At 43.7% G+C, this 23,005-nt stretch overlaps 1 protein-coding gene across 1 annotated transcript; it reads left to right on the forward strand.

Annotated features, from left to right (window-relative positions):
• The first annotated feature begins 2,482 nt into the window (after nucleotides 1-2,482).
• On the forward strand, nucleotides 2,483-21,914 carry LOC109571654 (homeobox protein Nkx-6.2-like). The gene is made up of 4 exons (XM_019978183.2): nucleotides 2,483-2,568; nucleotides 3,509-3,607; nucleotides 6,384-6,611; nucleotides 21,127-21,914. The coding sequence occupies exons 1-4, from the start codon at nucleotides 2,483-2,485 to the stop codon at nucleotides 21,716-21,718; spliced, it is 1,005 nt and encodes a 334-aa protein (XP_019833742.2). The 3' UTR covers nucleotides 21,719-21,914.
• Nucleotides 21,915-23,005: the final 1,091 nt, after the last annotated feature.

The following is a 23,005-nucleotide window of genomic DNA, read 5'->3' on the forward strand; positions in this document are numbered from 1 at the left end:
ATTTAATTGATTTATATCCTGATCCAAACACTCTATGCTTAAATGCTTATAGGAGCCCATACACAAACACACACACACACGGGCACACATGCACACATATACATGCATGAATGTGTATATGTATTTATGTATATATACACATAAGTATACATATCCTTCCAACAGAATATTGATTCAGCATTGTTTATAATAAGAGAAATCTGAACGCATCCTGAAAGTGAAAGTCGCTCAGTTGTGTCTGACTCTTTGCAACCCCATGGACTATACAGTCCATGGAATTCTCCAGGCCAGAATAGTGGAATGGGTAGCCATTCCCTTCTCCAGGGGATCTTCCCAACCCAGGGATTGAATCCAGGTCTCCCACATTGCAGGTGGATTCTTTACAGTCTGAGCCACCACGGAAGACCTAGAAGTCTCCAATTAAACCAAATTTTTACATAAAAGCCTCAGCATATTATTGAAGGGAAAAAACAAGTTGCAGAAAAATATAGGAAGTATACATATATCCTATATATATACATATTACATTAAATAATTTCATATCCTACTTTCTTCAAAGGATGCGATGCTAAAATGAGATAATAGATATTAAAGTGTTTTTGAAACGAGATGCCAGTCCAGGTTCGATGCACGATACTGGATGCTTGGGGCTAGTGCACTGGGATGACCCAGAGGGATGGGGAGGGAGGAGGGAGGAGGGTTCAGGATGGGGAACACATGTATACTGGTGGCGGATTCATTTTGATATTTGGCAAAACTAATACAATTATGTAAAGTTTAAAAATAAAATAAAATTAAAAAAACAAACAAAAAAAAATAAAGTGTTTTGAAACTGTGGTTGTCGTTGAGTCACTAAGTCGTGTCTGACTCTTTTATTATCCAATGGACTATAGCCCACCAAGCTCCTCTGTCCATAGGACTTTCCGGGCAAGAACACTGGAGTGGGTTGCCATTTCCTTCTCCAGGGATCTTTCTGACCCAAGGATTGAATGCACAACTCCTGCATTGGCAGGAGGGCTTTTTTTTTTTTTTTTTTTTTTACTACTGAGGTGCCAGGGAAGCCCAGTTTTGAAACTGTAAATTGCTTTAAATGTTAAGGCATATGTGAATTCAGCTTTTAAAACTTTTAGAAATGTATTAATTTATTTCAAAGCTCTATGGCTTCCATTTAGGACATACATCTGATTTTTCCAAAGGAAATGAGGAAATTATGTAACGGGAGCCTTGGCAAAGTAATTTTGGGTGCACCGGAAATGAAAAAAACTAGTGGCCCCGACTGCACCTATCTAATTTTTCCTTAGAGAAGACAATCAACCAGCAATGACAATATTTTGCTCTCCCCTCTCAGCCTTTCTCTTCCCTGAGCAAACAGTTAAACTGGATAACAAACTAATAAAAAATAATTTGGAATCTGGGGCACGATTATGGCCAGGAATGATGCTGATGATCATTTCATGTGATCAGAGGAAAACCTAAAATAGAACACTCTTCAATTACCATAATTTCTACTGTCATCGCAATTTCTGTACATAAAAGCCTTTGGTCTGAGTCACAACAAATTTATCTGTAAATTACACAATAAAGGATGGGGAATGGACTTTCCTTTAAAAGAACAAACAGAATCAGTCATTTATGAGGACATCTTCATCTTAATCGACATGTAAGTGCAACCAAATGCAGACTCCATTATTGTATGAAGTTCTGAAGACTGTCACCCAAACCCACTCCCACCCTCTCCCAAGTTTAATTAAACCAGTATCACACTGAGACTGGAAGGAAAACACAATGATACAACAATAAACAAACATTAATCATGATCATTACATACATTTTATTACATGAAATAAATAATACTGTGGCGCTTTCACCAGCCGATACAGTGCTTCCTCTTGGATAACATCCTAAGGCAATTGAGGGGTAAAATAATACTAATAATGATAATAATAATTAGTATGAAAAGGAAAAAAGGGGCTTATCACCACATAAAGCAGAAACCGTATCCTCCTTCACTTATATTAATCTCATATTTGCTCATTTCTGGTTTCTTCTCACAGAGATAAAGGAAAAGTAATTTTTTATTTGTAGCCTAGCTTGGGTGTATATAATTCAACTCTAATTGCCCCAGGGCAAGGAGATTCAGGGAAGATTCAGTCAATATTCAATACACACTTATGGGACTCTACCAGGAAATAGGGGAGGGAGTTCTGAAGACTCGGGCTGCACAGGAGCAGGAATAAAAAGAAGAAAAGGCCCTTGGCAGGACTCAGGGCAATGGCTTTTGTCTTTGCTTGAGAACAGACCAAGTCTCCAGTGTCACTCTGTTCAAGTCCTTTTCGAAGCTGACCTAAGGATCTCCCTGGTTTGTTTCTGAATCAGGAATGAGCCCCCTTGGAGGAATATTCTTTTGTTTTTATTTCCAGAGGACTTCTTGACATTCTTTTAGTGTAAAGACCACACTGGGAAGGCCCACTAAATGTGTAACATGGCTGTCCAGTCCTACCTCTACGTGGAAATGACAAAAAATAGGTCCTTTCCTGCAGAGATGTCCATGCAGAACCACTTCAACAGGCAAGACGTGAATCCCACTCTGTCCTGCTGTTTGGCTGGGGGCTGCTCATGACACCATCTTAGAAAGTCTGACACCAACACAAAGTCTGTTACAATGAACAAAAAGATCCAACCTGTGGGCTTCATGATATGAAAACAGGGTATCAGGCTGAAAGTGAAAGTCGCTCAGTAGTGTCCGACTCTTTGTGACCCCATGGACCAGCCTCCTCTGTCCATGGAATTCTCCGGGCAAGAATGCTGAAGTGCGCTGCTCTTTCTTTCTCCAGGGGATCTTCCTGACCCAGGGATCGAACCCAGGTCTCTTGCATTGCAGGCAGACTGTTTACCATCTGAGCCACCAGGGAGAATATTAGGCTAAGAAATATTAATAGCTTTTGTCCTTTCTCAACTTCTGGGCATGTAATGGCTCACAGGGGTGATGGAAAATTCCACCTCAGTCTTCTAGTGGGAATTCTGGAGGAAGAATCCCCTGTCATCTTTTGTGAAGGAAGGAGGAAGGTATTGCTATGTGAGGATTTACTTTTGACTCCCTCTCGAAAGTTTCCTCTGATTGTTCTAATCCTAGTCCTGCTTGGAAGAGCTAGAGTTTTAGTGGCTTTATGATTCAGGGGCAGGCTCTGCTTCCAGGTTTAAAATGGGAGCTGTTGAGCTATGAGCATGAGTCGATGTGCCTTTGGATCCATGGCTGTGGTCTCTTGCATAGTCTCCTTGGAGCTGCTTGGCTTGGCTTTCAACCCAGGTGGGAAATATGAGAAGCAGGCTCAACTCGGGTGTTGCTCTTCCTCTGGCTAAGGTATCGCTCCCTCCTACTGGGAGCCCTTGGTGCGGAAGCTTGGGAGCCACTGTTGCTGCCTTTGGGGCTGGCATTTGACAGCCAGGGACAGAAGACAGGCAAGCGTGACTGGGGTTCCCCTCTCCTGGCCTGTGGCCCTTTCTGCAGGAGATTAATGGGGAACGTGACCAGTGTTGAAGAGGCCACTGATGTTCCCGCCACTCCCCTGCCACAGACCTTTGGGACAGACGACAAGAGAAGGAATAGGTGAGTAGACACACTCCAAGCCCACTCCTGTTGCAGTCCCTCAGGAAATGTCGCCTCAGCCTCTGCCAATGAATTTCTAGGGCTGCCTCCATCATAAATACTCTGATTAAAATGTAAATTTAGCCAACCTATCAGCTTCCCATTAAGGGGACTCTTTAAAAACGCCGTTAATCAGCTGAAAGATATGTAGTGAAATACCACTCATCAATTATAACTGCTTATGACAGTTAACAAAGCTTTATATTTGCCCCAAACATGTGCTGATCTATCCATTATGCCAAGGTTCACTCTCACGCTAATTGTACATTTTCTTCTCTAATGCATTTTTGCTGTTATCTCATAGGCTAATGAAAGCCAGGAAATCAATAAATATAAATTATACATGCAAAGAAGGACTGCTGCGAACATAAAGTTTCTAATTAATTGCACTTGATTAATTTATATCCTTTAATTATCTTGCTAAGCCACAAACAACATAAATATCTCTGCAATCTGGTTATTGCTATGTCAGTCATAAAAAAGCAGACACAGTAAATCTATAAAATCTAGCAAACTGCATTGCCAGAAAACATGGAATGGCATAACCCATAAATATTATCGGACTTACTCAAGACACCGATGAATAATTTCAGCGTGACAAATTAACACTAAATATGTTGTACGGTTATTTGACGAAGGGTATAGTGATGTGATAGGTTTAAATGGTGCATATGGAGTAAGCAAAAATGTGGATCTTACCAATAGGCTTATAAAAAAATCTGCCCAAACCGAGGAGGAGCACTGTGGCTAACGACCCCCACATAAAAATCCAGTGTCATTGTGCAAATGGAATACTTTCTGCTGGTCAAGCTGAAAGGCAAATTGTGAATTACTTGGTTTCTTCATTTCCCTTTGATAAACTTGATCAACAAAGAATAATCCCACCTCTTCTGCAAAGGCAAAAAGTAAAATGTAGGAATTTAAATCCCAGGAACTTGACACCAGGTTGGGAAGAGAACTGAATGGTGCATGCTGCCATTGTCTTAAGAGATACAACTTTTACATGGAAAGTGGTTTCTTTTTATCCGCATCTCCACCCCCCACCCTGACTTTTAATTTTATCTGACTCTGCTAAGCCAGCCATCTGTCACTGATCTGAAATCTAATCCTCTCTGTCCACCGGGCGTGCCCTCTGTCCTAGGCCACCGCATATTACCAACCATCTATATCTACAACTTTCATAAATGTGTAAAAAGAAACTGTATCTGTCCTCAGCTACACTCAGACAAAGACCATCTGTCAGCCACTGCAGCTATTCTTTAAAAAAGAAAGCATCCAAAGGGATTTGCCCTTTACCAAGTAAACCCACTTAACCCTTCCAATAAGATTAACTGTTATTTGTTTCCATTAAATAAAAATGACCATGCTAATATACATTTAATAGTTCTGTAACAGTTGCAGGAAGATCAGCTCTCCTGTGGATATCTTTTGTAGATAAAACATACATGCATATAAACACCAGAATTATGACGGCAAGGAGATAACCTGTAAAGCAGAAGGATGTTTTTGCTTCCTTCTTCCAGTCTGGGGCTATGAAAGAGAAGCCAACATAAAATATAGAAGCCAGAAAGTGCCTACTCTCCTGGCCTTCAATTTTACAGTAAATAGCTCTTCTGGATATAACATATGGCTGAACGCATACAATTATTAAGATTCAGAGGCCATCCTCTGACTTCTGCCCTCTTATCACTGTACATTCTTGGAGACAGTTTTATGGCTGTTACACGGCACATTTTGAAAGTCTATATATGTGTGCTTTACAGATACACGCTCACTAGGTATTATTGTAATTATGGGAAATTTGTCGGCCGAGGGAAATAACTGCCGTTTCGTGACACTAAAGCCGAACTACGGTAACCTTTGGGGATTTCTGTCTCCTGTTTTCATCCTGAAGACTGCCAGAGTTGTCTGACTTGGCATTTGAGAAGCGAAACAAATAATGCATTTGCTTCTATGGAAAAACCCAGGTGAAACATTTTTCAAATGTCTATTCTGTAGATGTTTGTGCACAGATCCCTCCAGGATAACCGTGCTTTTAAGGGTGCATCCTCAAAGTACGTAGGCCAAATTCTGCCTATAGGGCAGCTGAGATATATATGAGATCTTACAGAAGAGCCCAAACGGACTTTTTGGCCAAGACTATATATATATCTCTATATAGGGGTGTGTGTGTGTGTGTATTTTTTTTTAACATAAGCTTAATTTACCACCAGCTTCTGTAGCCTTGACAGGCCCTTTGTGTGCCCAGGACTCCCTGTTTTTCCACTCGGGAGCTCCACGGATTGACAGAACCAGGGTTTTTGCAGATAACCGGGGCTGGGTGAGCAGATGAGCCCATGGATGGCAGGCAGGCCACAGAGAAGACGCTCCGGACCTTGGCCAGGCTCCCCTGCCGTGTTGGCTGTGGAGGTGGCAGGGGGTGGGCCCGGAAGGGCAAACTACCAGGCAGATGACGGCTTTGTTTCTCCCTCCTGCTGAGCTTCTAGGTTTCCACCCTTACAACATTTTACACAGTGGAGCATTTACTCAGTTTCACGGGAAAATCCAATCTAAAGGTTCCCAGATCCAAACAGATACACCTGGCATTTGGCAATCCGCGTCTCTTTTCCTCCTCTCCTTGAGCTATGTTCTGGTCTCCCCCAAATGCTCAGGAGTGCCCTGCAGACCCCCTGCCTACTCTCGGCTTGACCCAGACCCCTGCCGCGGAGTGTGCCCTTCGGCTTCTCTTCCTCTGGAGGCCCCAGTTCTGGCACCTGAAGTCCAGCTTCACAGCCGGCTGGGAGCTAAGCCCTGGTGCCATCTCCGTAGGAGGGGAGGAGTCTTGTGCTGCGTTCAATGCGAACGCCGCAGTCTCTAAGGAGACAGGTAAATCTCCGGATGCTGCGATCAGATTGCTGAGGGAGATCCGCTTCCGATGCCTGCCTCCTGGCTCCTCCGAGGTAATGAAAAGGCAGGCCCGTGACAAGTATGGCCCCCGCGTGTTCCCCTGGCTGATGGTTGGAAAAATACCAATGCGTCCAGCAGGCAGGAAGTATGGATCTCCCAGTAGAGTTCACTAGATTTGTCATTTTCGATTTAACCGCACCTAGGTAGCGAGCCGACTCACTAGGTTTGACTGCAATTACCTTATCGTTCCTATTTTTAGTGACAGGACCAGATTATTTTAAGTGCATTTTATAGAAAACCCTTCTTTACTGAAGTATAAAGACTGTAATAAAGACAATACAATGTTTTGAAACTGTTTTAAATCCTTCACTCAGCGTTGCTTCTACAGATTTAACATGTAGGGGTTCTAATCTTACTGCTACTAATTAGAGCTTTAGTGTAATTGTGCCAACAGGGTGCTTGGCATAATAATTACTATTGAGAGATTCTGGTGGCGCAGTAACATGCCTACATAATGCAGATATGTCTAGGATTACAGTGCAGTCACCTTTGTATGTTGATTCAAGTTGGATTTTAACCAAGTAAGGGGTTATTTTGCCTTTATAATAAAGCTTAAAAGGCATATACATATGTATGATTTAGGTATCCATTTTTCCTCTTTGAGTCTTTTGAATATTAATTAGCAGGAACCTCAGAAGGCAACAGGAACACATTCCGTTTCAAGTATCTCAAAATTTGGGGCAATTCACTCTGTGAAGAGAATTTGTCCATGCCTGTGTGGCAGAGACTCTAATTTTGATGCAATGGTGCACAGCGCCGACATTGCTCCCAGGGTGAGGGTCTCTCTCTAGAGAAGTCCTGCCTTGTTGTGACAAGCAGAGAAAGGAAATGGGGGCTCAGGGCCCACGAGGATCTGCATTTGGATGGAACTGGTGTCTGGTTTATAAGAAGAATCTCTGAAAACATTGTCTCAGTAATTTTCAAGCCCTTGCATCTTTGAAAATGTAAGCCTAAGTCAGAGAAGTCTATTTCTACTCCAGCCTAGGTAGTTTTGAATATAATTATCGCTTGTTCCCTAGTGTTTACTGTAAAGGGGATATCTGAAAAAACTGTCAGGGTGTCATATGTAGGAGGTGGGTATTTGGGTGGATACACGAGGTGGGTATCTGGGGGTATACAGAGGAGGCGAAGGGACATGAGTTTACGTATGAGTCCTTCTTTCTTAGGAGAGACACTGGAACTGGGCAGGCGGCCTCCACAGCTCCACTAGATTTATCAGGCGAGAGGCAAAGGGCCACGCTGGTTGGTTTCACTTTCTGTGGTGTCTGAACAAAGTGAGCTCTAGGTGATGCTGGGTGGCCAGAGTGGGGACTTCCTGCTGCTGAAATGCTGGTCACAGAGACTCAGTGGACTGGGACCAGCACACTCTTATGCACAAACACAGGCACACTGGGAGTGGGGTTTTACTTTCTTTTTATATATATATATATATTTTTGTTGTTGTTGTTGTTGTTGTTGTTTTGGCACATGTGAAGGAGTTTCTACAAAACTGATTTCACAGAGCCATAAGTCACCTAAGAGGATGTCACCGGCCATTTAAAGTGCTCTACAGAGGTTTTTTAATGTAATAAATACACGGGGAAGGTAGTGTGTAACGGCCCCCGGGGTCTGAACTATAGCTCCATTTAGCTCCCGACAGCCTTGTTTTTACTGCCCCTTAGTGCCTCACTTTTAAAGTGACAGGAAACCAATTTCTGATTACAAATCAATGGGTTAGGATGTCACCTCTGGACAGTGAAGTTAGCTGTAAATCCAAGGAGTCACCCAGGCTGCTAGGAAATTGGGGGTCAGGGTATGAAGGTGATTGCTTTACACAATGCAAAGGGAAAGACATTTGTTAAAACAGAGCTTTGTAACTGCCTCTCCGGGGCAATGCCCAGGTAGTTCCAGCCCCCTTCTCATCTCCCCTGACTGGTCCAGGGGCGAGAAGGTGGTTTTGCCACGTGCATCAAATATGGCAGTAAAATGCTCATTTCACTGCTCAATGCAGCCCTCCCCCAGGCTGATGAACTAGCAGAATTCCTCTCCTCCCAGCCTGTACAGAGCCTTCATGTTAACCAAGACTATATACACTTCTGTCATGCAAGATACCTTTTGATGAGGCCTCTTTTTTCTTTAAGCTTTTAAGATAATCTTAGAGAAATCATCAAGCTATAAAAAGAAATCAATAAAAACAGAAAAGGTTCCCATCACCCCGAAAAAAATCCATAACTTTTGCATTTTAATAGAGACGCTACAGGACCAGACCCGTCATTTTCTTTCTGATGTGTTCCTTTGATTTCCCTCGTATCTCACAGGGCTCTTGACTTTCTTGAGAAAGGGATTATTGAATTGTGTGTCTCCCTCAGATGTACTTGATCACTCAAGTATCTGTACTTAAGAATGTTAGAGTCTGTTCAGCTGTTGCCTCTTTGGAGCTCATTGGGGCTTGTCATCTTAATATTAATTGGGTTTTGTGCAGGAATCTGAAGTTCCACATTGAGTGGCTTTCAAGAGAGAAGATTACGCCCAAAGCCAGATACAAAGACAAACATATTTAGCACAACAATTATGATAATTACAGAAACATTCTGTCATGAAATAACCAATCTGATTAAGGGCTCTTATACATTATCAAATATTAATCTGATGTCTTCGGTCCAACCTGGTTTGAACATAAGAGGCTTCTTACGGTTTTATGTATTAACAGATTTGTAAAAGCTGGACATACAGAGCCTAATAGTATGAGACAAGCAAGCCAGTCTAGTAAAAGGATTTTTTGCTGAATGTAATCCATTTAATTTTAAAATAGACACAGATAGGATCATAAACATGAAATCAAAATTAAAACACAGCCTGCCAATGAGACCTTTTGTATAATTCCAACCACATGGCAATTCAGAAACATATTGTAAGAAGTATTAGTGTTCATTTCTACTAAAAAAAATGAGGTCAATATCTTGATGGTAAATCATCACAATAAATGTACAATCACTTGAAAGTTTCCAGACTTTCTTGAGACCCACACAAACTGGTTGGTAATAGAAGTAGTGATAGTCTTGCTAAACTAGAGAGTTAATTTTATTTGTAATTTTCAGCTGCTTTCAGCTTAATTGCACAATTTCCTCAATTATTAAAGTTCATTCTGCATACTTAAGTTCATTAGCCATTGTCAAATGGGCAAATTGCTTTGCAATTTTAATATTTGTTGGACAAAGCTGCATTAATAGGTTCACTCTGCAAACATAGTTTCTTAGCTTTTACTACAGTATCCACTGATCACTGTATTCATCCAAATCAGGAGTCAGGAGCTGTATTTTTTCTCTTTTTATGAATATCTCTTAAATGTTAGTTACACAGGTAGGCTCTTTTATTTGTTTACTTGGGAGGGAGGGAATTGGGGAGGATGGCAGTCTTGATAAAAAGTGTTGCAGTCTTGTATATTAAATGTGAAAAAGTACACAGGATGGTGAAAGTGCTCAGCATGCCTATACAATCTGCATAAATATGGTATAGTCATATACACATGATTTAAGCCTATAAAAACAATATATGCTTCTGAGTCATCAATAAATTAGATTTTCAATCAGGTTCTATGCTGTAAAAGTTATTGAGTCATTATGCTGTATATAGTATGATTCTGTCTGTACATTATACTATATATATATATCCATGTATTTAAATCTTTCCATCCAGCAATGCATTCCATGGTGTAACTTCTGGCATCAGAGAGGCATTCTCAAATCTCTCTCTCTCTCTCTGTCTCCCCTGACCCTCCAACCCCACAAACCACCACCACCACGTCAGAGCTATTTAACACGTGTGTATGTAGACTTATTTAAACATTCATACATGCCCTTTTAGCAACAATGCCCCTTTCTGTTTGCTTTCCCCTTGCAGTTATAAAGCACCTTTGCGCCCCCCCCCCCATTATCTCATTTGATTAATGAATACGCACTTGCTCCCCCCTCCCAGCGTAGATGCACAGTTACCACACCGTCTTCCAGGGAAGACGATTCCTGAAATTTATCAGTATCTTTCTGTGAAAACAAACACACCCCACCTGCTTGGTCTCTGTCTGTCCTTACGTACACACTGTCTACAAAATGTCTGGGTGCAAATAGCTCCAGATCTCGGGGAAGGTAACCCCTGCCAGCATGGTTTATCTCCCCAGTAATTAGGCTTGTGTTTCTGCTTTATTAACTCGGCTACAACAACGCCCTGCCCTCTGTCACCAGGGGGACTAATAGATGATCGTCACTCTGATTTGGAAACCGTACAAATTAAATGACAAAGTGAGAGGAAGTGAAGTTAAGGCAAATTGTGTAAAGATAAGGCAGTTGGTCATTTATACACTAGTTTTTCAAATGCTTAAGCAGGGGTCTTTTGATTTTACATCTGCAGATGCAAAAGTGCTAAAATAAATAAGCCGTGTGTTCTTCCTGTGTTTGCTAAACCTCAATGATATGTGAATTCTTAAGCGATGTTAGGAAATAATTGATTGTGTATGTTTAAAACCAGGATCGCTTTTTCTTCTCCTGAAGTCCCATGTTTCAGTTCCTTTCCTGAGAAGGATTTTCTTCTATGAAATTGTGCCTGTGAATCCCTGAGTTTATTATTTTCCCAGGAACACTTCAACAGGTTTCTGTCTTCATCTATAAGGCAGATTTGCTTTTATGTCTTTTAAACTCGTGTCCTGACTTTCTAGGAAACACATTTGCATACCTTATATAAGATTAAAATTACCAAAAGAAAGAAAATAAAATTGAATGATGGAAAGAAAAAAAAACAGACCGTCCAGCAAAGCTGATTTCCATCAGTCTGCTGCAGGAGCTGTAATGTTTTGTTTAGCAATATGATTTAACAAGGAGCATTAGCTCTGAGTATGGAGCTGCCGGTTTAAGAAGGCTGATGAGATGTGATTATCTCCATGCAGAAATATCAGGGTGGTTAAAAGATAATTTGAAACGAGGTTAAAAATGAAGCAACACTAAGCTTCTCTCACTTGTGTCAAAACAATCACATCTTTTCTTTCCTTTTTTTTTTCCCTTTCACTTTGATGACATTTGCTCATATTGGAGGTGGAGACACTCTTCATAGCAAACTGTAATCCTTGACTAATTTTAAATTTAATGTGGCGTTGTGTGAAAGACAGGTCTAAATTTGATCCAAAATCAGCTTCTGGATATTATGGATAGAATTTGCAGTGTTTATAATATTTGGGAAGCCTTAAATATTGCTATTAGTGGCTGAACTAAAGTTTCATTTCACTATGTTAACAATATATTCATGGTATAAACAGCTTACGTTGACATAATAAATGACATTTGGTTAGAAAAATGTCTTTGAACTTTAGCTGAAAAAATGAAAACAGGTGAAAAAAAACAGCATCAACTATGAAAAGCCATATGTTAGTAAATGAATATACCTCATCATATTATGTAATCACTTTAAATATAATTACTGCTTCAAATGATTAAGTTTCAAAGTCAGAATATTCTTTACTTTAAAAGGATGTATTTCAGAACTAGAAATATTTATTCATTGTCTTTAAAAAAAATCCATGTAGCCATAGCTCCTGATTTAAAAACAAAACAGTAAAACAAGTTAAGAAAGTTAAACATTATCTCTGTGTATGTAAAGAGAAATAATTGGGTCACTTGCTGAAAACTTTAGAAAAGTCTGAAACAAGATTTCAAAACCTGTTCTTTTGTGTAAAAGATAAATTGGGACGTTCAGCCAGTTTCAAAAGTTTGATCAACATTTAAGAAAGAGAAGCCCAAAGTTACTCTGTGCGAGGCAGGCAGCAGTGTGCTTGCTCTGGAGGGCTGCAACACTCAGCCCAATTTAAGCAAGGAAATGCTCAGCAATTCTAAAATGCTCTGTTCACATCCATACATAAGGCAAAGTCTCCTTCATGCTCCATTCCGTCCCTACGTTATCAATCAGTTAGGATCAATTCTGCAGCTTAGTCCCGCCCAAACCCCCTGGCTTCCCCATCTTCTCATGACTAGTCTGCAGGGCTGGCCATGTTTATGCTGATACCAGGAGATGACAATTAGTCATATCTATCCATGCTGGTCCATCTAATCCCTGTTGATTTTAGTCATGTCAAATCCATTATCCCAAACAAAGCTGTGTACATCTCTTTGGAGATGCACACAGACTTGCCTTGCTTACTTTGAGAAGGCGGATTTTATGACAACATTAAATACATACTGAGCCCTAACGAATGGGGCACTGATAATTCCTATCACCCTAATCCACGGCTGCTTAACTTGCTTGTGAAAATTCATAGCCTCCTGGATGTGCCCTCAAGATCATCACATCTCCAAAGTTTTCTCCACAATTATATATATATACACACACATACATATATATGGTCATTGCACCCAAGTGTTTCCAGCCATCATAGAACGCAACTCCCGTCCTCCCAAGCCCCGCAGCCGGCAACCCGACAGACCCCTTCCCCACCCAAGCCTTGAGTTTCATCCTGTCTGCTCTCATGCTTTATTTTTGAGCCTGGTAAAAAGGGCGCCCCTCCCCCAGCTGTTTACTTAGAAAGAAGAATCTTAGGTGCTCTGTTTACTTACATTTTTCAGCATTTCTTTGTCTTCCAAACCATTCTAGCTCTTAATATGGAAGTTTTATGGGTTATTTTTATCAGAAAATGCAGACCTTGACTAGTTGACGTGAGCAGTTAGGATGGGTTAAGTGTGCTTTGAAACCCTCGATTTCTCCCCGAGAAAGCAATATATGGCATATGGTAACATCTAGAGCCTGAAAACACAGCCAGTAAGAGTCGCGCAGACTAAAGGAAATCACTACTTAATTCCACAAACATTTGTTTCGGTCCAGGAATGGCACTAGAAACTTTGAGCAGACTGCCCACTCCAGCGCCGGCCGGCACGCGGGATCCATACCGTGCGGCACAGCGCCATCTGCTGGCGGCTCCGCAGCCAGGGGGTGACTCGGAAATCCACCCGAGTCTATTTCCCGGACCTCGGTTCCCGGGGAATTCCTGCGTCTGGGGAGTTCTGAGTGTACTAAAAAGGCGCGAAAGAAGGAGATGGTGCTGGAGAGAAAAAGCAGGGCTAGAGAAAGTTTCCAAAGACTTATTTAACTTGTAAACGGAGGAAGATTAATACCTCTGGAAGGGTCCCCAGACGTCTTGCCAAGGGCACAGGTTTTCAGCTTTAAAGGTGAAGCTGAGTTTATTTGCATCCAAGGCAAAGAGTTGTTTTCCTTCTTTCTCTCTGTCTATAAAGCAGTGTAGCCTAACCATATTGTCTTCACAGCCGGGCTCTGCATGCTTCTTTATGGAGGTGAGGCAGAATTCAAGCCAACTGTCTGTCGGGTTCATTCATGTCCTGACTGTGTGTGTGTGTGTGTGTGTGTGTGTGTGTGTGTGTGGTGTGTAGCAGGGGAGTGATATTCAGAAGTGCTTTGGGAAACACTGGGGTTGTTTGCCTATCCATTCCAGAAATCAGTGGAGGGCCCCCTCCCAGGGGCAGAATGTAAGGACTGTGGGAATGCAATCAACACACTTCTGCATGTTTCCACACTGCCTTGAATGGGATCCCAGGCTCCAGGAAACTCATCTCTGATAGACTGTAAAAGACCCAAACTAAATGGACCGAAGAGGTGGTCATTATTCTTCAGGGAGGGCCCTCACTGTAACACAGGGTAAAGCGCTATCTGCAATGATTTTTTAAGGTTACTTTGGAAATCTTATTATTCTCACTCCACCTCCAGCTACCAAGCCTTGTGCTAACTGCGATTTCCATCCTGCAGCACTGACTTCCAGCGTCTCCCTCCCTTCCCTCTCCTTTGCTCTGTCTGTCTCCATCCCCGGAGACTTGTTCCAGACAAAAGCAGGTTGGGGAGGGTGCCATGTCCACATCACCTAGAGAGAAAGAGGAGGCCCGTGACCATTCCTGAATACCTCTAAAGGATGGTTTGCTTAGCCCCCTGCTGTGGGGATTCTCTGGTCCTCGGTGTATGATGGCATGGAGCAAGGATTAACTGTAATTGCTTCTGTGTACAGAAAGGACTAGAAGTGATCTCTTTTCACCTGCTCTCTCTGGAGTGTTAGGCACAACACCGCCAGTGAATGAGACAATTTGGGGGACAGAGTGCCCTACACCCTCTGCAGCCATAGGAGGGGCCTATGCCATTAGGAAAGGTGGCTGTTTTCTCAGGGGCTACCTCTCAAAGTGAAGCAATGTTTTTAAAACACTGTTCCTCCAGATGCTGTGACCCATTCCTTGGCAGACTGGACATAGGCTGGTGTTTTCAGGGAGCTGCTTCCCTCTTTTTCCCCACCCTCCACATCTTAGCAAGCCCACTCTCTCTTAGAAACAAATACAAAATCAGATGTGTTCACTACAGACTTCAAATTTAAGGTCTAAAGGATTTTAGAGACTAGCTTTGCCAGATAGCATACAGGATACACAGCTAAATTTCAGAAAGGTAATGAAGTTGTTTAGTATGTGAACATCCTAAATATTGTCTGGGACATACTCAGACGTGAAAAAGCTTACCATTCGTGTAACACTCAGATTTAACTAGATGCCTGTGTTTTTATGTTTTGGTGTTTACTGAGTCTGGCAGCTCATTAGATTCTCTAGTACAAGTCTTTAGACGGGAGACTAAAATCAACAGAGATAGAGAGCTATGCCCAGTTACCCAGCTGTTTAGAGGCAGCTGCTGGGCCAGAAATCAGGTCTAGAAATTCAGCTGGGGTCCTCTTGATCAAAGGCACTCCCTTGTCTTTCCCCAGGAGAGCCGACTGGAGGCAGAGGTACCAAGTGAGATGATGTAATAAAACCAGTCTCTTATATAATCATTTCAGAGTGACCGTGCATGCTGCAGAGGGCCATAAAGTAAAATGCCACTCATTTGGAAATGCCACTAGTTTATAATTTGTGAAGTTTCCTGCCCAAGTGAAATTTTACATAGCAAACCCTTTCTGGCAGGAGATTCCAGCACTTTCTTTTTCTGCAACCGTTGTTCAGGACGGTTTCAAGGGCTTTGTTCTATCAAGTGATTTCAAACACGAAAGCTCCCACTTACATACAAGCAAATACTATTCTAATTATTCCTCTCTCCCCACTAAAGCCACAGTTCTAAAGCCATTATTGTAGTCAGGTTACTGTTTATCTGGATTAAAAGACTAAACAGATCATCCTAAAATGGTCTAATATTTATCACTGACTTAAATTAGTTATGTATCTTGAGACTGCTCTGGATTCATAGCCAAATAGCTTTTTAGTATCATGGGAAATCTGGAGGAGCCGTTATTTGGGTGATAGGTATTGAAGAACTCAGCTTAGCCATGCTCCATGTGACATCTGAACCTCACTTTCCTTATATTGACACTGAGGGCTTGACGCCTTATGGACTTCCCTGGTGCTTTCAGACACAAGAATCTGCCTGCAGTGCAGGAGACCTGGGCTCAGTCTCTGGGTTGGGAAGATCCCCTGGAGGAGGAAATGGGAACCCTCTCCAGAATTCTTGCCTGAGAGGTTCCAGGAACAGAGGAGCCTGGCCGGCTACAGTCTGCGGGGTCTCAGACTAGGACACGACTTAGTTACTGAGCATGCCACGCTGTGGTCAGTATCCTTGCAGTGCCTACTATAATGCTGTACCCCTCCCTCCTCTCAAGCAATCTGGCCACCAAAAGCTCACACCAAGGAAGGAAAGAAAAGGAGGTTAATGAAACCAGTTGTAATGCAAAGAAAGGTCAGCCTTAGCTGCAAGCCCTGAAACTTAACTGCCAGTGGCATAAAGGGCTCCAGGTAAGACAAGGACTGTATTTACACAAGGTCTTTTCTGCTAAGCCAACTCCAGTCTGAGCTGAGCAACTACTCCAGGCAGCAGAGCTCTTATTGGAAGGCAGAAGCCAAAAGTTAAGTGTGAAGGATTTGGACCTTGTACAATTAGATCACCCCGGAGCCCCAGCATAGCAGTGAGTCTCCATGAGCATTTGGCAGAGTTGTGAAGGTGGGTGAGGAAAGGCCAAAGTAACCTACTTGGAAGAAGAAGAAATAGTCTGGGAGAGGATGGCAAGACCCTGTTCTGTCTGGGAACGCTCTCATGCCCTGCTTGGAGTTCACGTTTCACCAAGGAACGTAAAGGAAGAGTAAATGGGGCTGGGTGGAGAGAGAAGGGTGAGGTTTTCCCTCCCTTGCTCTCCCCTCTTTCATCCTCTTAGGACTTTTTTTAACCTTCATTTCCCTCCCGCAGAAAGGCCATTCAGCAAGGATGAATATAGACCCAAAGCCCGAATGCGCGTTCAATTGTCACCTTGAGTCTTCCCCGCCTGCTGGGTTTCATTCTCCCCTGAGGGAGGCTTGGCTCCTGTGCACAGTTAGTGATGGGGCTCTGACTCCCAAGGATGGATGGCTAAGTTCTTTTCAAAATATAGATCTCTGTAGCATTTTGTCCATGTCTTGAACAGGGCCAATTCAAGGACCTGGCTCTGAAACCTGCATGGATTATTTCCGCTGAGATGTTTTCCTCTGGCTTTGCATCCTGCTTGGAACCTGCAACACTTCGGCCACCTGATGTGAAAAACTGACTCACTGGAAAAGAACCTGATGCTGGGAAAGATTGAAGGCAGGAGGAGAACAGGGCGACAGAGGATGAGATGGTTGGATGGCATCACTGACTCAATGGACATGAGTTGGAGTAAACTCCGGGAGTTGGTGATGGACAGGGAGGCCTGGCGTGCTGCGATTCATGGTGTTGCAAAGAGTCGGACACGATTGAGTGACTGAACTGAACTGGAACCTTCCTGCGGCTTTCTTCTCAAGTACACGCTATGGTTTTGTGAGCTCATATTTTTTTTTTTTCCCAAGGCTGGAGACTGTGCTCCATAACCCATTAGCCACGTCAAGTCTAGACCTAACCAAGAGCCCAAAAACTGTGGGTTTTTTTTTTTTTTTTAATGTTTTGGTATTTACTGAATCTGGCAGCCCATTAGATTGTCTAGTACAAGTCTTTAGACTGAAAACTAAAATCAACAGAGACAGAGACTTAAGCAGCATGTTGAGAAGAAAGACACTACTTCTACAACTTGATCAGCCACTTAGGAACTGCCATTTCTGAAAGATTAGAAAACATCCCAATTTGTGGCTGATCACTAGTATTTACGAGGGTTCACTGTATGCAAAGTCTTTTGCACTCAGCTCTCATTAAGTACTATAGTCCCACATTATGGATGAGTAAACTAAGGCCAAGAAAGGTTTAGTAACTTGGATAACATCACTACAATTAACTAGGAGAGACAGGACTAGAACGTGTTTCACTGCCCCCTAAAAGCCCAAGTTCACAGCTTCTGATAATAATAACCAACTTCCATTGAGCACCTACTGTGTGCCAGTTACTGCCATGTGTGCTTTATGTGTATTATCTCAATAACCCCCCTCAGTGACCTTGTGAGGCAGGTACTACTGTGAAACCCATTTCGTAGATGAGGAATATGATGGATGGAGACTAAGTGAAGAGTTGGAGTCATGAGCCACCCACCTAAATTGTCCCTCTGGATCAGTGGAGGCTATTGGTCTCCCTTCTAATCAACTTTACCATAAAGACTTGTGTAAAAGTCAAAATAAAATAGAAAAATCAACAGCAGCAACACCTAGCCCTCTGCCTCCCAGCCCCCAAGCAGAAGGCGATGTGTACCTTCTTCAGCTCCCTGTGGAGGTTCTGTCCTTCTCTTCCTCTCTGTACAAAAATAAGACCGGAGGGGACAAGGTGTGCCTTTCTGTGACCTGGGTTCCTTTTGTCCCCGTGGAAGACAATGGAAAATTAGCTCTTTAAACAACTGCACAATCCCTTTCATTCTGTCTTTGTCTCTCTCTCTACACACACACACACACACACACACACACCCTTGCCCTCTCTGATCTGAAAATACTGAAAACCCAACTTCTGGAACTCTCCTCTGATTCTTTGGTTCAACACAGGACTCCAGCTTAGGATGGAGACACTCTGGGACCATCGGCTGCTGTGAGGTGGCTTCTGGGTTCCAAACCCCAAGCATTAACCCAGAGGCCCACCAGCCCCCTTACTGCCTGATAAGAGTGCAACCCTAAGGAAGCCGGCAGTTTTATTTCCCTCAGTAAATCTATTCTGATTAATGTACACACTGTATAATACTCCACCTGTAGGTACTGTAATTAAGGTGCATCGGAACCACAATCAACACAGTGACAGGCAGAGGGAAAATTATTGACCTCCCACAGATTTTTTAAGTCAGCACATTTACTACTGTGAAAATCACCAAGTCATTAGCAGAGGGGTTTAAAAAAAATTTTTTTTAAATGAAAGAAGTCTGCTCACATTACAGCTCTTTGTCTGTTAACCTCTGTGTCCCCTCTCTTTCTGATTTAAGATGAAATTCCTCCACACCCATCGGAGCCTCTGCAGACAGGGGGGCACCAGTCTTGGTAGGAGGTGAAAGTTTTCCCTTTTAGACTTGGAGGAGCTTCAAGACTTGGCCGCCCAGCACGGGGGGTCCTGGGATGCAGCCATCAAGCACCCCTCCCTCATGTTTATAGAATCATCAGTTGACAGCTCAAGGGCCCCGCTGGGCTCCCACATTGCCTGAGAGCTCATACCTTGACAAAATGAATCTCCGTGGATGCCCACTTGGGAGATGATTAGCTGTAGTCAGGGCAATGCCAGGCTGTCAACTGAGGGTTTGGGAGGTACCCAGGCCCCTTCCCAGCCTTTCCAACAGTGGTTTCAATCATTCCCAGCCATGCCTCTCCCACCAGGGAACCGGAGGCCCTGCCGGTGATGAGTTTGAGAAGTAGAGACACCCCCTGATGTCCATCTTCAATTATTAACTGCATGCTACCCACCGCCAAAAGGCAAGGATAGGTATTTTCTCACTGGGGTGAGAGGCAGGCAGGGCAATGGTGAGATGCATGAACTTTGGCATCACTCCTGTGTTTTGTTTCTTGCTCTACCACTCCCTTACTAAGCCTCTTTGTGCCTCAGTTTCCTTATCTGTGAAATGGGGATAACTGCTATATATCTCACTTAACAATGGCCATGAAAATTGAAAGGGAAGACCACAACATGCCTGCACAGTGCAGAGCACATTATGAATCAGGAGTTGGTGAATCTTTCTGGAAAATGCTGGATAGAAAATATTTTAGGCTTTGCAGATCATATTGTCTCCATCATAACAACTTAACCCTGCTATTGTTGCCTAGAAACAGCTATAAAGCATTTAAACAAAAGGATGTGACTATGTTCCAATAAAACTTTGTTTAAAAGAACAGGTAGTGGGGCCAGAGGTTGGCCGTTAGGTCATTGTTTGCTAATCACTGTTAAATTTAAAAAATGAATAAATGTCAGCAGCTATTATTACATATGATAGTTTCTTATTGATCAGCTATATAGAAAGAATTGGTGGTGAAATAAGATGTGGTCTGTCTTGAAACATGTTTGGTAGTCCAGGGAGGGGAGGCACTAATTTACAAATATCACTGTGTCCAAGAAGGATGATGCATGAACTAAAAGCTATTATACAAAACTTAAAGCAATATGTGCCTTAGACTATTTCATATTTATTTTGTACAACACCATGCGAACCCTATAGAAATGAATCAGGAATATGTTACATTTACCTCAAAATTAGGTTTAGAGACTAAGTTTTGTTTTGTTTAAAATAAAGATTGAAAGTGCACAAATATCATTGCAACACGCTCCAAATGTGCCCATGTGCTGTTGTAGGTACTACTAGCAGGAAGGCACTGGCGACTCACTCCAGTACTCTTGCCTGGAAAATCCCATCAACAGAGGAGCCTGGTAGGCTGCAGTCCATGGGGCCGCTAAGAGTCGCACACGACTGAACGACTTCGCTTTCACTTTTCACTTTCATGCATTGGAGAAGGAAATGGCAACCCACTCCAGTGTTCTTGCCTGAAGAATCCCAGGGACAGGGGAGCCTGGCGGGCTGCCGTATATGGGGTCACATAGAGTCGGACACGACTGAAGCAACTTAGCAGCAGCAGCAGCAGCAGGAAGGAAGGGGCCTTCACTGATAGCTCAGTTGGCAAAGAATCCACCTGCAATGTAGGAGACCCCCACCTCAATTCCTGGTTCAGGAAGATCCACTACAAGGGGATAGGCTACCCACTCCAGTATTCTTGGGCTTCCCTTGTGACTCAGCTGGTAAAGAATCTGCCTGCAATGAGGGAGACCTGTGTTCGATCCCTGGGTTAGGAAGATCCCCTGGAGAAGGGAAAGGCTATCCACTCCAGTGTTCTGGCCTGGATAATTCCATGGTCATAAAGAATCAGACACAACTCAGTGACTTTCACTTTCACTTTTCAGCAGGAAGGAAGGCCATCAAGGTTTTGTTTAAACTCACATCTTGTTTGTCCAAGTCAATACTCAGTCAAAACAGCCTGCTTGATCATTTTTTGATTGAACGTTCCAGTTAATGTATTCAAGGACCTCCATGTGGAGAAGTTGGAGATCTCTGCTGCCCAAAGTGTGAGGAGAGGAATGGAGTAGAATATCTCTACCTTCAGGAGGCAACTCCAAAGACATCATTTAAAAGCATACTTCGGGGCCGCGGCCGCCTTTGCGCGTGGCTATCCCAAGCCCCTGGCGGAGCTTCCCGGGCGCCCGCCCATCTTCTGGCCCGGAGTGGTGCAGGGCTCGCCCTGGAGGGACCCCCGCCTGGCCGGCCCGGCCCAGGCCGGCAGGGTCCTGGACAAGGACGGCAAGAAGAAGCACTCTCGGCCGACCTTCTCCGGCCAGCAGACCTTCGCGCTGGAGAAGACTTTCGAGCAGACGAAGTACCTGGCGGGGCCCGAGCGCGCGCGCCTCGCCTACTCCCTGGGCATGACCGAGAGCCAGGTCAAGGTGTGGTTCCAGAACCGCCGGACCAAGTGGCGCAAGCGGCACGCGGCGGAGATGGCGCCGGCCAAGAAGAAGCAGGACTCGGACGCCGAGAAACTGAAGGTGGGCGGCTCGGACGCGGAGGACGACGACGAGTACAACCGGCCCCTGGACCCCAACTCGGACGACGAGAAGATAACGCGGCTGCTCAAGAAGCACAGAGCCCCGAACTTGGCGCTGGCCAGCCCGTGCGGCGGCGGCGCGGGGGACGCCTCCTGAGGGCGCGGGGCCGGGCCGGACAACCAGGGTACGGACGCGGGCCGGCGCCCTCGCCAGCCGCCCCCGCCGCAGTGTGTGTATATATTTTTACAGAGTAAGTTATACGGCGGCCCGCCTCGGGCTCGGCGTCTGGGCCGCCGCCCCGCGTCCCGGTGGGATCACTTTGTATAATCAATAAATTATTTAACACGTCAAAAAAAAATAATAAAAGCATCTTGAGTTTTTAAGAGTGATGTCAAAGAATGCTCGCTATATATGTGGTCTTCAAGGTCAATTATAGACAGACAGGGGCTTCCCAGGTGGCGCTAGTGGTAAAGTACTCACCTGCCAATGCAGGAGATGGAAGAGACCCTGCTTCGATCCCTGGGTCAGGAAGATTCCTGGAGGAGGGGAGCATGGCAACACACTCCAGGATTCTTGCCTGGAGAATGTCATGGACAGAAGGGTCTGGCAGGCTACGGTCTATAGGGTCATAAAGGGTCAGACGTGACTGAGCGACTAGCTCTTCTACTTTCACACATACACAAACAGGTTGTCAGTTACTTAATATAGCTGTTCCTAATCTGGCAGGAACAGGAGTCCCATTTGGATTTTAGGTCAAATTGATATTTTCTATTAATGCAACATAGACCACCCCCTTTGTTATTCATTCAGTCTACAAATATTGTTGAGATTACGCTATATGCATTGCTTGAAACTTGACACTAAGAGATATAAAACTGAGTAAATTGTGGAACTTAAGCTCCTACAAGATACTAAGACAAAATGTGATGGAGAAGTGGACCGGAGGAAGTCTGTAAAGGGATCTGCATGCTAGTTCCTCACTCTAGAAGACGATGATCAAACTTCGTTTTTAGAAAGATGAGGCTCCTCTTCCAATAAAGAAGAGCATTAGGATGGAAAGGAAGATCCTGTGTTATCTACCTGTGTGCTAATGGTACTCTCTCGAATAGCGACATTGCCTACTTTTAGATTCTGCCAAGGCACGGGACTCACCTGTTCCTACCCTCTCTCCTCTACAAGTCATCTCCATTTCTACACACAGTGGGCTGGCTATTCCTTTACAAATGTTGTTGGCATAGACACCTTCCTGCCATGCCTACTGGTTTCTTTGTCCTACATGATTTTGCCTTTAAGTGATTTGTTCCTTTCATTTTCCTCTACTAGAGCAGTCCTCCACTTCTCTTTGCCTCCAAGTCCCCCATAACAGTAACCTGCTTCACCAACATAACTTAGGTTTCCTGCCTCTCGAACCTCCTTCCTCTTCTGCTGTTTGACTCTGTCCCA

This window comes from Bos indicus, chromosome 18 (assembly GCF_029378745.1).
Source record: "Bos indicus isolate NIAB-ARS_2022 breed Sahiwal x Tharparkar chromosome 18, NIAB-ARS_B.indTharparkar_mat_pri_1.0, whole genome shotgun sequence".
Taxonomy (NCBI): Eukaryota; Metazoa; Chordata; class Mammalia; order Artiodactyla; family Bovidae; genus Bos; species Bos indicus.

Bases quoted from the DNA above. Each gene is read 5' to 3' on its own strand.
- LOC109571654 (XM_019978183.2), top strand. From the start codon at position 2,483: ATGGCTGTCCAGTCCTACCTCTACGTGGAAATGACAAAAAATAGGTCC. The intron at 2,569-3,508 runs GCAAGACGTGAA...CCCTTTCTGCAG, and splicing joins ATGCAGAACCACTTCAACAG to GAGATTAATGGGGAACGTGA. The intron at 3,608-6,383 runs GTGAGTAGACAC...CTTCCTCTGGAG, and splicing joins GACGACAAGAGAAGGAATAG to GCCCCAGTTCTGGCACCTGA.